Source organism: Monopterus albus, unplaced genomic scaffold (genome assembly GCF_001952655.1).
Source record: "Monopterus albus unplaced genomic scaffold, M_albus_1.0 scaffold134.1, whole genome shotgun sequence".
Classification (NCBI taxonomy): Eukaryota; Metazoa; Chordata; class Actinopteri; order Synbranchiformes; family Synbranchidae; genus Monopterus; species Monopterus albus.
Genome location: NW_018128014.1, coordinates 3,321,645 through 3,336,219, shown reverse-complemented (window position 1 = coordinate 3,336,219; position 14,575 = coordinate 3,321,645). Strand labels below are relative to the sequence as shown.

Sequence of the window (14,575 nt, the reverse complement as noted above, 5' to 3'; positions counted from 1 at the left end):
GGACGGTGGAAGGAATACTTCGAGGATCTCCTCAATCCTGGCGCCATGTCTTCCGATGAGGAAGCAGAGGCTGAGGGCTCGGAGGGGGACGCGTCCATCACCCAGGCTGAAGTCACTGAGGTAGTCAAGAAGCTTCTTGGTGGCAGGGCACCGGGGGTGGATGAGATCTACCCTGAGTACCTTAAGTCTCTGGATGTTGTTGGGCTGTCTTGGTTGACACACCTCTGCAATGTCGCATGACGGTCGGGGACAGTGCCTCTGGACTGGCAGACCGGGGAGGTGGTCCCTCTTTTTATGAAGGGGGACCGCAGGGTGTGTTCCAACTATAGGGGGATCACACTCCCTAGCCTCCTCGGGATAGTCTATGCCAGGGTACTGGAGAGGAGAATTCGACCGATAGTCAAACCTCGGATTCAGGAGGAACAATGCGGTTTTCGTCCTGGCTGTGAAACACTGGACCAGCTCTATACCCTCTTCAGGGTGGCGGAGGGTTCATGAGAGTTTGCCCCACCAGTCCACATGTGTTTCGTTGATCTGGAGAAGGCATTCGACCGTGTCCCTCGCAGCGCCCTGTGGGGGGGTGCTCCGGGAGTACGGGGTCCGGGGGCCTTTGCTAAGAGCTGACCAGTCCCTGTACAACCAGAGCAGGAGCTTGGTTCGCATTGCTGGCAGTAAGTCAGACTTGTTTCCAGTGCATGTTGGACTCTAGCAGGGCTGCCCTTTGTCACCGGTTCTGTTCATTATTTTTATGGACAGAATTTCTAGGCGCAGCCAGGGGCCGGAGGGAGTCCGGTTTGGGGACCACAGGATCTCGTCTCTGCTTTTTGTAGACGACGTTGTCCTGTTGGACCCATCAAACCAGGACCTCCAGCGTGCACTGGGGCGGTTTGTAGCCGAGTGTGGGATTCTTATAAAGCACTAATTAAAACAGCACATTTCTTTGAGCAATGTAAGAAAATTAACAATTATACTGATGCAGTGTCTAGGACAAGTGAAAATGTTTGTGGGTGGGATGACTGGTTAGGACTAAATGAGACACCAACTAAATGTCAGGCTGAAAAGGTGAAGTGAGAAAAAAGACTATTCTGTAAAAAATTATTGGGTAAAATCTCCTTTGTTGGACAAACAAACACTTGAGTGTCTCTTTATTTCTTGGAGTTTGCACTGAACATTCCTTACAAACAGAGTCCACAATAAAATTTTTTGGTTCTGTTACTTTCTGTCCACCTGTCCCTCCAGGTGTCTATGCTGGCTGTAGATGAAATGCACATGAATCTGCCTCATATGACCAAAGACATCTACTGGAATGACAGCGACGCTCGGCCACCGTACACCCTGGCTGCTGCCGACTACTGCATCCCATCATTCCTTGGCTCCACCACTGACATGGGGTCAACATACATATTTTACATATTATATTAGTCTCACAGAAGCAAACTGAATGGTTTAAGCCAGTGGTATGGCACTATTAGGTTGTGATGACAGGATTTAGTCAGTGGATTTACTTCTGTTTTTAATGTGATGTGTTTAGAGGAGTTTTAAAGTAGCACAAAGACTGGTGACTGTGCACAAAGCTATAATCCTCTAGAGGACCTACTCCTTGTCATTCTGGAGGTAGAACTGCTGATTTCCTCCTCATGGTCATTTTACACCCCAGTGAAGTTCAGTCAGTGTGGTTATCTTAAGTCAGGCTTCAGTAATGTTGTCTTGTCTGAGAATCAGCTGGGTTCTGAGTTGTTTCATCAGCGAATTGAAAAACTTTTGTCCTACATCTCTTTCAGACTCTCTGACATCCTCCAGTTGGACGAGACCGACATTAGCGACACTAATCTACGACGGCATAGCACGATTACACCTCGGCGCAAAGAATCGGTAATTAAAATTTTGACAACCAGCAACAAGGCTGCATTTTGATCCCTAAATCTACTGAGCAGATGTCAGTGGCCTGAGGAAAAGTTAGGCAATGGACCAAAGAATAACTAATTACTAATGACTGAGGATGTAACGATACCAAAAACTGACGGTACAATATTTATCACAATATTTAAAAAAGATAAAAGATGAAAAATGCCCATTTCAAAACAATAAATCATTTTTGTATGATTTTCCTTTTAACCTAAAGGCCTCCTGCTTTCCTTCTTTATTAAAATACAAGTAGTCATGTGCAAAAGTTTGTGGTCACTGGCACTGAAGGACTGAACTGTTTGTACAATTGCAAAGCAAAAGCTAATGCAACAGTCAGCAGCACTGCTTTCTCAGGTTCACATGGGGCTAGTAGGCCTGTTCAGAGTCTGTCAGTTTCTTGAAACAGGAAAACTGAAATGCTGCCACACAACAGTTTTAAAAGTCGACGACAGAGCATCCCATATGCCACCTGAATGCAGTGCCATTAGTGAAATAACCATATGTAACATGGTAGATACATCACAGTTCCATGACTATATCAAGATATTGTGAAATTATCGCTACATCCCTAGTAATGACTAATGAATTACTTTTTGAGGAAGGCAGTATCATCCAGTTGCTACTTATAAAGAATCTTTCAGCACATGTCATGCTATTATTAGCCTTTTTATAACAAAACAAGTATCCTAAATGGCAGGTAAAATATTCTGATTAAATGTTACCATTTTCCATTCAATTGAATATATATTCAAAATGATCCAAATGTGACGTTTTCTTCACATGGTCCTTGTCCATTTTAATAAAGATACCGTATGAGAAAGAGATTTTACTGATTTTATGGTGACAGAGTTTAACGTTGCAGGTTCTTGGTCGTGTGAGGCGGGTGCTCAGCGTTCAGGACCCTCCTGGCCTCCGAGCTTCTCAACACATCTTCAAACGGCACAGTGGTTACGTAGAAGAGAGCTTCATCCCAGACAACAGGTGCAGCACTGGTCCCACAAGCAAGTTTCCATTATTAGAGTTTCAGGTGACACAGTGGCTCACTGTAGCACTACCTGTTTCTACTTGTATGTTTTCTGTTAGTAATTTCAGTCCCTCCAGGGTCAGTCTGGGTCCAGAGGACGTTCCTCCTCTTTCCATGGACACCTTATCCACCTTAAAGGAGGTTAACAGTGACCCTGCCTCCCATGAAACCTTGCCATCTCCTGTTTCCCCCCAGCTCGCTGTCAGCCCATCGTTGTTCAGTGATGTCCGTCACAATGGGGATTCTTCTGGCAATGGTGAAACAGCAAAACCTCAGAACAGGCTGGAGCCTCTGCCCACCGAGGAGGCACCGTGCTCAGAAACAGCAAAGTATTCATCATGTTCTGTTCATAGTGTGGAGGCTTTTGAGTTTTCCCTCCTCGTTTGTCTGACTTGGTCGATAACTGAAACCTTTACACCGTGGTCCTGAGCTAATGGGCTAACAAAAATGACCAGCAAACACAGTCACTCACTTTGTTAATATATTTTTTTTCTGTGCTCATTTAAATCTTGCAATCTTGCCCTTCTTTGACTTGTCCATCCTTTTATGTCCAGGCCCAGGCCTTCAATCACTCAACTGGGACCTAAGGAGTTTTGCTGGGTGCCCTTCAGTGCCTTGAACCGCCCACAAACCCAGCCACGGTGTCGCCATTTCTCCATCCAGTTCACTAGGAAGATGTCAAAGAGATCAACCCCCAGCCCACCAAGCTCCAAGGACCTGGGGAGTCAGAGGAAATACCTAGCTCATTTCCAGTCCCTGCGATCACCTAGTCCCGGTACTGACACTCTGCAGCTTCCTGACCTGGAGTGTGGCGTTGATGTTGAGGATACGGCAGGGAGAGAGGATCAGACGATACAAGAAACCAGTAAAGAGACCCAAAAACACTGACTCCCAGTCGCAGAGTTTAGAAAAGAAACCACTCAGACAGTAAGTTAACACCAATGAAACCAAGCAGAGCCAGTCTCAGAACTACAATAGTAATGACAGTACCCAACCTGAGCAGTCGCCACTTTGACTAAGAGGAAAGCTCAATGTTGCTTAATTTGTTGTTTTGATCCAACAAATGCTTCGACAGTTTGGCACTCCAGCTTCTGTTTGGGTTTATCGCTTGTTGTCAGCTTTGTCACAAGAGACAAACTCCTACTGCAGGGTGTGACACCAAAGGATAGAAAAGCACCCTAATAGTAAAAATAAAATATGATCTTTTAAGCTGGGAAAGCTTAATAAATTACACTGATGCCATGTGAGATTTTAAGATATTAAATGGCATTGCTCCAGTGGTACTCTCCAAATATGAGAGCCACTAGTGGTCACATGTGAGCTGCATCATACCTTCAGGTAAAAGTCCGTTTGGTCAGTCTGCTTTTTCTTATGATGTCAAACACAGCTGCAATATGTTACCGGTGGGCATTAGAAGATTAACAACATAAGGGATTTTCACTAAAAAACTGCAAGTCTGCTTATTGGAAAAACAAAAATGTCAACATTATATCTAACTGTCCTTGTGCAGTTGTTGTGTATTTTTTGTGTCTGGTTGCAGCATGTGCTTACTTTGCTCTCTTGGGCACAAGTTTTGTTGGTGAACATACTCTAGATAGTTTTATATTTTTCTGACTAGTGTCTAAATTATGTGTAGTTATTTATGTATTGTAATTTGTGTATTTGTCTGTATTTTTCCTTTTAGTAATATTTTAGACCTTTTTTTGTACTTGTTTTAATTGTATAACATGTATGACTTTCGGATGAAAGTTAGCTTCCTGGCTAAATATGACACATATACTGTATATATTTGATGTTAATTAATGTGTATTTGTCCCTGGCAAATAAACTAATAAAGAAAGAAATAATAACTAACTCTTGAGCTCAAAACATGGAAACTGGGCAAAGGTGCAAAGAGCATGTCACAACCACCATCATGTCTGTAAGGGTGCCCCACTTTATTATTCACTATTACTTAATATTTTCTTAATGAGAGAGCGGCTGTCAGTGCACGTCAAGCAATGTGAAATTAGCTGCAGAGAGCTGAACCTGTTGTGGAAAAATGTGCTGACTTTGTATTTCCAGGTAAAAATCTGGGCCTTCCCATTCACTCCAATACAATCAGAGGTTTCCTGGAAGTGATCTAGTGGCCGTGAGGAGAACTTCAACTTTAGCACTGGCTCCGGGACTCAACTGTGGTGGCTGCTGATTAGCTAAAGTACTGGTGCTCAGGATCACTGAGTGGACTTTAAAGGTTTCTAGAAACTCCTTTCTAGAATACAATCGTGTGCCTTCATGGGATGACTATTATTGTTTTGTAAATGTAACTGACATAATGAATAAACAAGCTTTTTCAAGTTATACTCACTGACTAGTCAATAAACCACTAAAAATGATTGAGTATACCACCATGGCCATACTCAGTAGCTCAGCCAGTAACAGTAGTTGGGTCAGGGCTGTTGATTTTGAGCTGCAAAATAGATTAGACAGTCATGGGTAGCTAAAGCACAATGCCACTAGCTAGTTGCTAACAAATGTTATTTGTGCTGGTGCCTTTGCAAGAATTACAAAATGCTATTATGGAATTTTTTGATTGGTGTGTTTATTGCTCACACAATTGTCTGCTATTGTGAACCAGTGGATTACTGTTCAGTTGTGTGCCTCACAAGTGCAAAGCCAACGCGGTCCTGTCCTCTGTCAAAGATGCTGTAGTACTGTCTCAGAAATACGTCTCCCAGAATCCACAGAGGGGCCTCAGTGGAAGCAATGCCCACGGCCTGGAAACCACTAAAACAGAACTCCCTGTCTCCGAGCACCTCCTGGAGATAAGAAATAGAGACCAGGTGACACCCATATTTAAAGAACAAATCCTTTACAAATACTTGTGTTACTGTCTGAGTTGATAATCCATCAAAAATGCTATAAAAACTACTGGTAAGGTTGCTTGGAAAATCCTGTGCTAATGTGACAGTTGTATTTTGCAAACAATGGCATTTCTAGGTGCCAAACAATAAAGTAGTTCAATGAAAACATGGGCTGGTTTAGAATTAGAGACCGCATCTATTAATGAAATCCTAAATGCAAATTCGTTCCAAAGATAAGACGTAACTAGTGAACAGCTAAAGTTCAGTCAGACCTTGGTTTTTAGCTGGACTCTGTACAGAGGCCTAATCTGTGCATCTAAGGCTCTATCTGGGACAGAAGGGCATTCAGAATTCCTGCTAGCACCAAACTCTTGGTGCAAAACAAGGACGCAGCTTAACATTTTACTCCGCTGATGGAAAACATGTTGGATAACTGGCTGAAGCAAACACAACAGTCATAAAATCGGTTACCTTCCTAATGTAGTGCTCAGCAGTCAGCGAGTACTCTCTTCCTCCCAGTACAAATGTCACCTGAGGCAAACTGGACAACCTGGCACAGTCGATGAGAAACTGAAAAACACACAGGTAAGGTCAAAGGAGATATGTTAACAAAAGTCACCACAAAACCTGAAGGTGTCCCATACTGTTTCTTTTGCGGAATAAACAAGTAAATGCAAGATTTTCTTTCACCTCTCCAGTGCTTGTGGGTGTGGCTCCAATCAGCTGCTGGAGGGTGAGGATGTCACTGGTCGGCCCAGTGATAAGAGAAGTTCCTGTGTCGACAATTGCCTGGCAACCATGAAGACAAAATGTATTCACTCCCTGCACCGCCACACTGAAACATAGAGGAAGGGCTGCAATTAACTATTACTTTTATGATTAAATAATTTGATGTTTATTCTTTCTATTAGTCAATTATTAAATCCTTTGCTTGTTCCCATTATTTCCCCTGTGTACACTGTCATCTACTGGTTATTGCATGTACTGCACTGCACAACAACTTTTATTTGCAATTGATTGATTTTGGCCCCAAACAGCCATGGTGTTGGATGTGATCAACAGCACCAAAGCCAGCTCTTAAATAAAAAAAGAAATACTGGCATTTTTGTTGGTACAGAGTCAAACTTGGGGTTCAGATTACGATTACAATGAATCACGATGATAACAATGTGGGATACCTGTCCATTTTAATCTGCCAGTATGACTTCACAGTCACAGGGAGCCAGTTGATTGGTCCTTCATACAAGGATTCATCTATTCCGCCTAGCAACAGTTCACCCTCTAGGCTGCCATTATTTGTTTTCCTGCAGCAATAAAAACAAAAATCACATTATAGACAACAAACTGAAGTTCATATCTCTTTTAAAAATTCTATCGCACTGCGGAGGCTTTTGAATTACTGTGACTCCTGTGAAATTCCTGAAACCTCTGCAACCTTTATCCCTTTAGGCCAAATGTCTCACATGTCCCAAGAATCTGCAGGTTGTCAATCCAAACAAATATTATACCACAGAGTTTGGCTTCACTGAAAACCTACTAAGTTCCAGCCATGTGGTTTGAGACATCTGCTCTAGACTTTCTATGAGGGTAAAAAAAAAAAAAAAAAAAAATCTTGGAAAATTCCTAGAATGTTCTGGACCCTCTGCAACCTTCAGACATTTGGGAAATCCCTGAAAGCAATTTAGATCTAAGATTGTCTTCACATCCTTTAGAACAAATGTCTCAAACCATGCTGTGTCTCCCTGGGAAATCCTAGCCCCCTCTGAGACACTCAGGAGCACTCACAATTCCTCTAGAAAACACTCCTTGATACTTAGCAAAACTCTTGATCCCTGGGACAAAGGATCATAGATTTCTTTGAATCCTCTCCAAAAGTTCCTGCAAACTACTACGTCTGGTTCAAACTACATGATTTGTTTGTCAGATTACATGATTATAGAGTCATAAATTCTTGAACAATGGATATGACAGACTACACGTTGGTACCCGACAGATCACAGCCTGACGTTGTTCACGTCTTCGAGGTGCCAGGGACTGAGAGAAGAGTGTGTGTGATACTGGCTGCTTGTGACCCATCTGTGGGTCACACAAAGAGCACAACAGCCTGTTGTCTCTATTTCACAGAGAACTTGAAGTAGCAGTTAAAAATACAGTGGGGCAAATAAGTATTTGATACACTACCGATTTTTCAAGTTTTCCCACTTACAAAGGATGGACGGATCGGTAATTTTCATCGTAGGTACACCTCAACTGTGAGAGACAGAATCTACAAAAAAATTCCAGAAAATCACATTGTTAGATTTTAAAAATAATTTATTTCCATTTTATTGCATGAAATAAGTATTTGATACAATAGAACTTAATATTTGGTACTGAAACCTTTGCTTACAATTATAGAGGTCAGACGTTTCCTGTAGTTCTTGACCAGGTTTGCACACACTGCAGCACGGATTTTGGCCCACTCCTCCATACAGGTCTTCTCCAGATCTTTCAGGTTTTGGGGCTGTGGTTGGGCAACACGGAGTTTCAGCTACCTCCATAGATTTTCTATTGGGTTCAGGTCTGGAGACTGGCTAGGCCACGGTTGTTGGCCAAAATCTCGCAATACATGGCCCCATCCATCCTCTCCTCAATACGGTGCAGTCGTCCTGTCCCCTTTGCAGAAAAGCACCCCTAAAGCATGATGTTTCCACCCCCGTGCTTCACGGTTGGGACGGTGTTCTTGGGATTGTACTCATCCTTCTTCTATCTCCAAACACAGCTAGTGGAGTTTATACCAAAAAGTTCTGTTTTGGTCTCATCTGACCACATGACCGTCTCCCATGCCTCCTCTGGATCATCCAGATGGTCTTTGGCAAACTTCAGACGGGCCTGGACATGTGCTGGCTTGGGCAGAGGGACTTTGCGTGCACTGCAGGATTTTAAGCCACGACGGTGTAGTGTGTTATTAATGGTAACCGTTGAGGCTGCGGTCCCAGCTCTCTTCGGGTCATTGACCAGGTCCTCCCGTGTACTTCTAGGCTGATCCCTCACCTTTCTCAGGATCACTGATACTCCACAAGCCGAGATCTTGCATGAAGCCCCAGTCTGAGGGAGATTGACAGTCATCTTGAACTTCTTCTATTTTCTAATAATTGCACCAACAGTTGTTGCCTTCTCACCAAGCTGTTTGCCTATTGTCCTGTAGCCCATCCCAGCCTTGTGCAGGTCTACAAATTTTGTCCCTAGTGTCCTTAGATAGCTCTTTGGTCTTGTCCATAGTGGAGAAGTTGGAGTCTGATAGATTGAGTGTGTGGACAGGTGTCTTTTATACAGGTAATGAGTTCAAACAGGTGCAATTAATACAGGCAATGAGTGGAGGATAGGAGGGCTTCAAACTAACATTTCTGTGATAGCCAGAATTCTTGCTGGTTGGTAGGTGATCAAATACTTATTTCATGCAATAAAATGGAAATAAATTATTTAAAAATCTAACAATTTGATTTTCTGGAATTTTTTGTTGATTCTGTCTCTCACAGTTGAGGTGTACCTACGATGAAAATTACAGAACTGTCCATTCTCTGTAAGTGGGAAAACTTGAAAAATCGACAGTGTATCAAATACTCATTTGCCCCACTGTAAATGTTTTAAGATGGTCGTAAAACCAAAAACCAAAAACCAGTCCTGATAGGGAAGCTACTTCAGAAGGCTGACTGTGAACGTCACAATGCTAACATTAGCTGTATCACTGTGATATTTAATGAATATGGTTCTGTCCAGTATGCCAAAAATGTTGTGAACAGAAGAGCAACTGTGCTCCTGTTGGTCAGTGCCGGCCACCTCGTCGTAGACGATGAAAAAATGCTAGCCTTTGTGTCAGGACAACATGATGTGTCCCAGATGCAGCATTGGTAGTCATTTACTACAACACACTGTACGAGATAAAACGATTGACTGTCATGTCGAACACTGTTTGTCAGTTCCGACGCCCTACGTCTGTGTGTCGGACTGTTATTGAGCTTAAATCGTGAAGTCTGAACTGAGTATTACTGAAACCCTTAAACTCTGCTGCAAGCCATGGGCCCCATGAAACATGTGTCCCTCGCAAACCCTTCTTCAACACAAATTTTTAAAACACCAGTACCCTCTGACAGCCGTGGACTGTCCCCTGGATAGTTCTGGTTCCACCTCACTAAAACATTTAGACTAAAGCATTCTGGCATGCTTGGAAGTCAGAACCCTCCAAAACACAGTTCCTCTGTGCATTCGCTATCCAGTTGGTCTAGCCTGGATTATGGGAGTCCAATGGACTCCAGTTTAGAAACCACAAACAAGTGTGACTCGCAAGTTGCTTGTTCACGATGATGAAACACGCACCAGTAGGGACAACAAGGAACAAGATGATGAACCCTAACACTGGTTATACTGGTCAACTCCCAGTTAGAATGCTTGAAAGTAGATAAACCTGTAAAAAAAAAACCCTCTGGAGGTGTAAAATTATTTCAAGTCAGTGAAGCCAAACCTGCTGAGGTAGAGGGAGAACACTGGCTCGTCCACCATCTTCTGGGCCATCATGTTGTCAAAAACAGGCTTGTCAAGGTTCTCTGAAAGAGACGGGTAGGCCATTCCCAGAACACCGTCGAACCTCGCCATCAGAAATGTATCTCCGGGCTCATAGATCGACTCCCCAAACTCCTGGTTCTTAATGGTCAGACCTGCAATCTGCAACAGAACACAAATGATTACTTAACATTATAAAATAAAGTACAAATTCAGCTTCTCCAGCTACACAGGGTCAAAACAAATTTCCAAATCTTTTGCAACCCTGAGGAGAGTTTATTCCTTTATTTAGCACAGAACCAATTCAAAGGTTGTTTCCTGGTGTCAACTTGGTATGAGGCAAAGAAGTAGGGCTGTGAAATGATTGTGTTATTGGGACGTTTTTAAATTTGAAAATTTAAATTTTTAAGACTTCAGAATGAAAATTTTTGTCTGGAAATTTAAGACACGCAAAGTAATTTGATTTTGTTCAAACATATTATTCAGTGCTTTTTGGCATTTTTGCCATTTTTGCCTTAACAGTACAGCAAACCAGGTTCCTGGGCCAGAACTGGAACATTTCAGCTACCAGATGGTGCATAAATTAGACTGAATATATTAGGAGAAATTAGATTGTGTCTTGTACTGCATGACTTTTTATCTTTTATAAGTTGTGTATTTAAGGTTCTAGTAATGTTTCAAATAATATCTTGATTCTTCAGTCTCTGAAACCTTGTCTCTTAGATCGCTCCATTATGAAATAATAGTATAATAACAGTGAAAGATGATAATAACACCTCCAGTGTCTCTAAAAATGAGGCTTTATGACCAAAGGTGTTTTAGTTTTGTGGGTATGAGAGCAGTCGTTTAGTACAGATTATTCAAGCCTGAGTTCAAATATTTACCGCTGTTTGTCAATCAATAATTCAGAGACACATGAAACATCCTGACTGAAATTGAGCCCAAGACATGACACAATTTATGGTGGTCTGGACGCACCGAGCATATGCACATGTGATCGAAACAGGGTTTATTGCAGTTCCAACACTTCGGCATACATTCGTTTGTGTAGAATAAAACCTTCAGTGTATCTCTGGACATGATTCCCATCAGGTGTCCTGATCCGTAGTGAATCCCAAACATCCGACCGTCAAGTCGAAAAGATGTTGACTCAAAAGCCCTGAAATGCTTGTGCAACACTGTGAAAACAAAACGCACACAGTTGTGTCTTTGCTTTACCGTAACCCCAGCCTAAAACTGATTCTAACGTAAACCCAAAAACCCTTTGCAGAAGTGAGGACTGGACATGTCCTCACAGTGATGGCATTAACAAACATCTGTCCACACAGTGTACTAACGAAACACACACACACACACACACAGACACAGACACACAGAGGCCTTGAGCTTCTTATCAGTCAGTTACACACCAAACCAGTCAAGCTGTCCTGACCCACAAACCTCAGATACAGACTCACACACAGACTCAGTTGTGTAGTATACTGTCATATTGTCTTGTGTGTACTTGTGTTGTGGTACCACAGGCCGGGCTTATGCAGTACATCGAAGGCACCCAGAGGTCGGCCGAACCGGTGTCAAAAACCACAGAGAAGTTCTGCTCCGGAGTCCCCAAACTGATCACACCAAAATACTGAGCCTGGCACACAACACAGACGCACTCAGTGTAAGGACATGTCTTGTCAAAATAAAACCTTATCCTAAAACGTTTGGGGGTTCACAAAACAGACTTAGTGCTGCGAATCCTGGCGAAAGAGGTGGGACTCCCACACAGCCTGACAGGCTAAACTAAGGGCAGAAGAACCCTTCAAATGTTCATTGAGGTTTAGTGTTTAGGAGCATGTCAGTAGCACATTTTGAAGGAAAATGTCAGTCACTTTTCCCAGAAGCTGTGGGATTTGAACCAGTAACCACTTCATCTTAGAGACAGTGTTTTCTTACATCCATGAAGTTGTAGAGCCTCTCTCTGGAGCGTCCAAGCCTCAGAGATGGTGTGCCGTCCGGGAAGCACTGAGTGTAGCGCCGGTTAAACATGTCATGGTGATAATCCTTCAGGAACCCCTCCAACGCACTGTTGGCTCGCAGCTGGGTACGAATCGAACGCTCCAGCTTCAGAGGGACCCTGAGAGTAGTGATAGTCCAGGGTTTTAAATCTTAAAGGAACAGTTCAACTTTTTGGGAAATAAGTTTATTAGCTTCCCTGTCTGGAGTTAGTTGTCTAGATTCAGATGAATACTTCATCATATCAGTAGGATAAATGCAGCTAGCTACTGCCAGCAGACAGTTAGTAGTAACGGCAGTTAAATTATTGTAAAACTAAGAAGTCAGAGAGTTTTACATGTGTAATGTGCTGGGGCCCTCTGATGTCTGCAGGGCCCTGAAAAGACAGATACAATATTTTAACACTTATAAACAATAATAAAGGTGAATTCCTACCTGACCAAGGCCGAGGTCGCCCATGTCCCAAACACCAGAGCCAGCAGCAGCCTCCACATGTCTGCCTGTCAGAGTTCATTCTGCTCTCTGGTTAAACAGGGAGAAAATCCACCGCCTACTTTGTGTGTGCACGTGCTGATAAAGAGACTGCCGACTCCGCTGAAGCTTCATACATCACTAATTTTCTCACAAATAAAATACAGCAAAACAAAGTAGCTGGACAACATTAGCATGTAAAGATAGCTCAACAGTTACTTAGCTCAAGTGGGCATCCTTTAAATCCAGGAAAATGAGAGATTAATGGAAATTCTGTGTTCTGTTCCAGCCAGTGGACAAAGAATTAAAGGTCCTCTTACTCGCTTGTCCTGGACTTTTCATCCACTGATGTAAAGATGTGGTTAAAAGCTCTGGAAGAAGCTTGTATGTGGACTAAGATTTTTAAGGTACACCTTATTTAATGTTAATAGCAAAAAAAAAAAGTGTTTGTTTTGATTTTAGCTTTGATAAGATAAAATCAGAATCAGCTTTTGCTCCTCGGCGGCGACATCGCAGCTTGCTCGGAGTCAGGTTGTTTCTCTTTTGTCTCTTTTTTTTTTTTTATTTGCTTATTTATGCAGTGTAAAAAAAGTAGTTTCCAGGACGTCACTTCTATTATAATTTTTTGGGTGTTGCTGTTTTAATGCTTTGTTGCTTTTTTGTAACTTCTTTATTTTAAGACTAAGTGTTCTCTCCTACCTGACTCCAAGGAAAGCTGCACAAGAATTCCTATATGCCTAGACTGTTTATGCATACATGGCAAATAAATATCTTGACTTGATTTGTTTGAATTCTTAGAGACAAACAGTCTTTATTTTGGCCAAAACAAAATACTCTAGTAAAAGTAAAAAAAAAAAAAAAAAAGCCAGCTTTAAAAAAAAAAAGTGTTTCTGCATTTAATATATTACAAGATTACATTTATGCAACATCTATCAAATGCCCCAAATTATTCCAAAGCGTCACAAATCTGTTTTTTGATCCACAGTATGTTGCAGCTTCTCAGTAGAGAAGGTGAAGGCCACAGGTTTTGGTTTGTCACTGTGTGTTGACACTCGGTCACTCTGACCTCAAGTGGCAAACAGATCTAACATCAACAGTATTAGAAACTAAATTAGCATTAAACTGTGATGCTTTTTAATCATGCTGGTGATGCAGTTTTTGCGTCTCTGCAACCATCAGATTGATTCCAATGAAATCTGGTGCAAACGGATAACTTAATCAGGTATTTTACTAATTCCCTCATTTTTCGTCTAGTCAGCTTAATATTTTGACAGCAATTAAATATGATGGGAATAATATGCTGCCGCACAAGTTCCCATCTTCAGCATTTCACTAAACAATGGACTCAGCTAAAAAGACAACCAGGAGCCACAGAGCAGAGCTTTAAAACAGAAACAACGTAACCAACATCACGCCGCTCCTGTGAACTGGGCTGATTTCTCATTTACGTGCTGTAACATCAGGGGTTGCATGGATATCCACCAGACTCACTGAAGTTTAGGAGGTGGAAAAGGCCAATGGTTTGACATTTTTCTAAGCATTAGAGTCCACACACACACTCATCACGGGTCTGTGTATTAGTTTTATTTCCATCATAACAAGGATTCACTCAGACATTCATCGTCTAATCCACTGTGGGTCAGAGCTGATGGCCTGAGTTGCAACACAGATTCCTAAACTTACATGTAAAACTGAATTGATCTTGTGAACATGAGAGAACAGATGAAACCAGACAAAGCTACTAATGAGGATTGGTTCATTTATTTCAGTAAACAAAACAAACAATGTCCAAAAT

The 14,575-nt window shown here is 42.1% G+C and overlaps 2 protein-coding genes across 2 annotated transcripts in view; one reads left to right on the top strand and one right to left on the bottom strand.

The window, feature by feature from the left end:
- LOC109967702 (bestrophin-3) overlaps positions 1-5,250 on the top strand; it is a 15,624-nt gene extending 10,374 nt beyond the window's left edge. Inside the window, exons 11-15 of the mRNA XM_020613461.1 lie at positions 1,240-1,391; positions 1,782-1,872; positions 2,768-2,886; positions 2,989-3,258; positions 3,484-5,250. Coding sequence (XP_020469117.1) covers positions 1,240-1,391; positions 1,782-1,872; positions 2,768-2,886; positions 2,989-3,258; positions 3,484-3,817 — 966 coding nt within the window. The 3' untranslated portion in view covers positions 3,818-5,250. The remainder of the gene's footprint in view (positions 1-1,239; positions 1,392-1,781; positions 1,873-2,767; positions 2,887-2,988; positions 3,259-3,483) is intronic.
- Positions 5,251-5,508: 258 nt separating this feature from the next.
- nots (nothepsin) lies at positions 5,509-12,839 on the bottom strand. The gene is made up of 9 exons (XM_020613462.1): positions 12,745-12,839; positions 12,250-12,430; positions 11,830-11,947; positions 11,371-11,489; positions 10,274-10,473; positions 6,951-7,076; positions 6,463-6,607; positions 6,244-6,342; positions 5,509-5,727 (listed from the first exon to the last, which is right to left on the bottom strand). Exons 1-9 carry the CDS (start codon positions 12,801-12,803, stop codon positions 5,551-5,553), a joined length of 1,224 nt encoding a protein of 407 aa, XP_020469118.1. The 5' UTR covers positions 12,804-12,839; the 3' UTR covers positions 5,509-5,550.
- Positions 12,840-14,575: the final 1,736 nt, after the last annotated feature.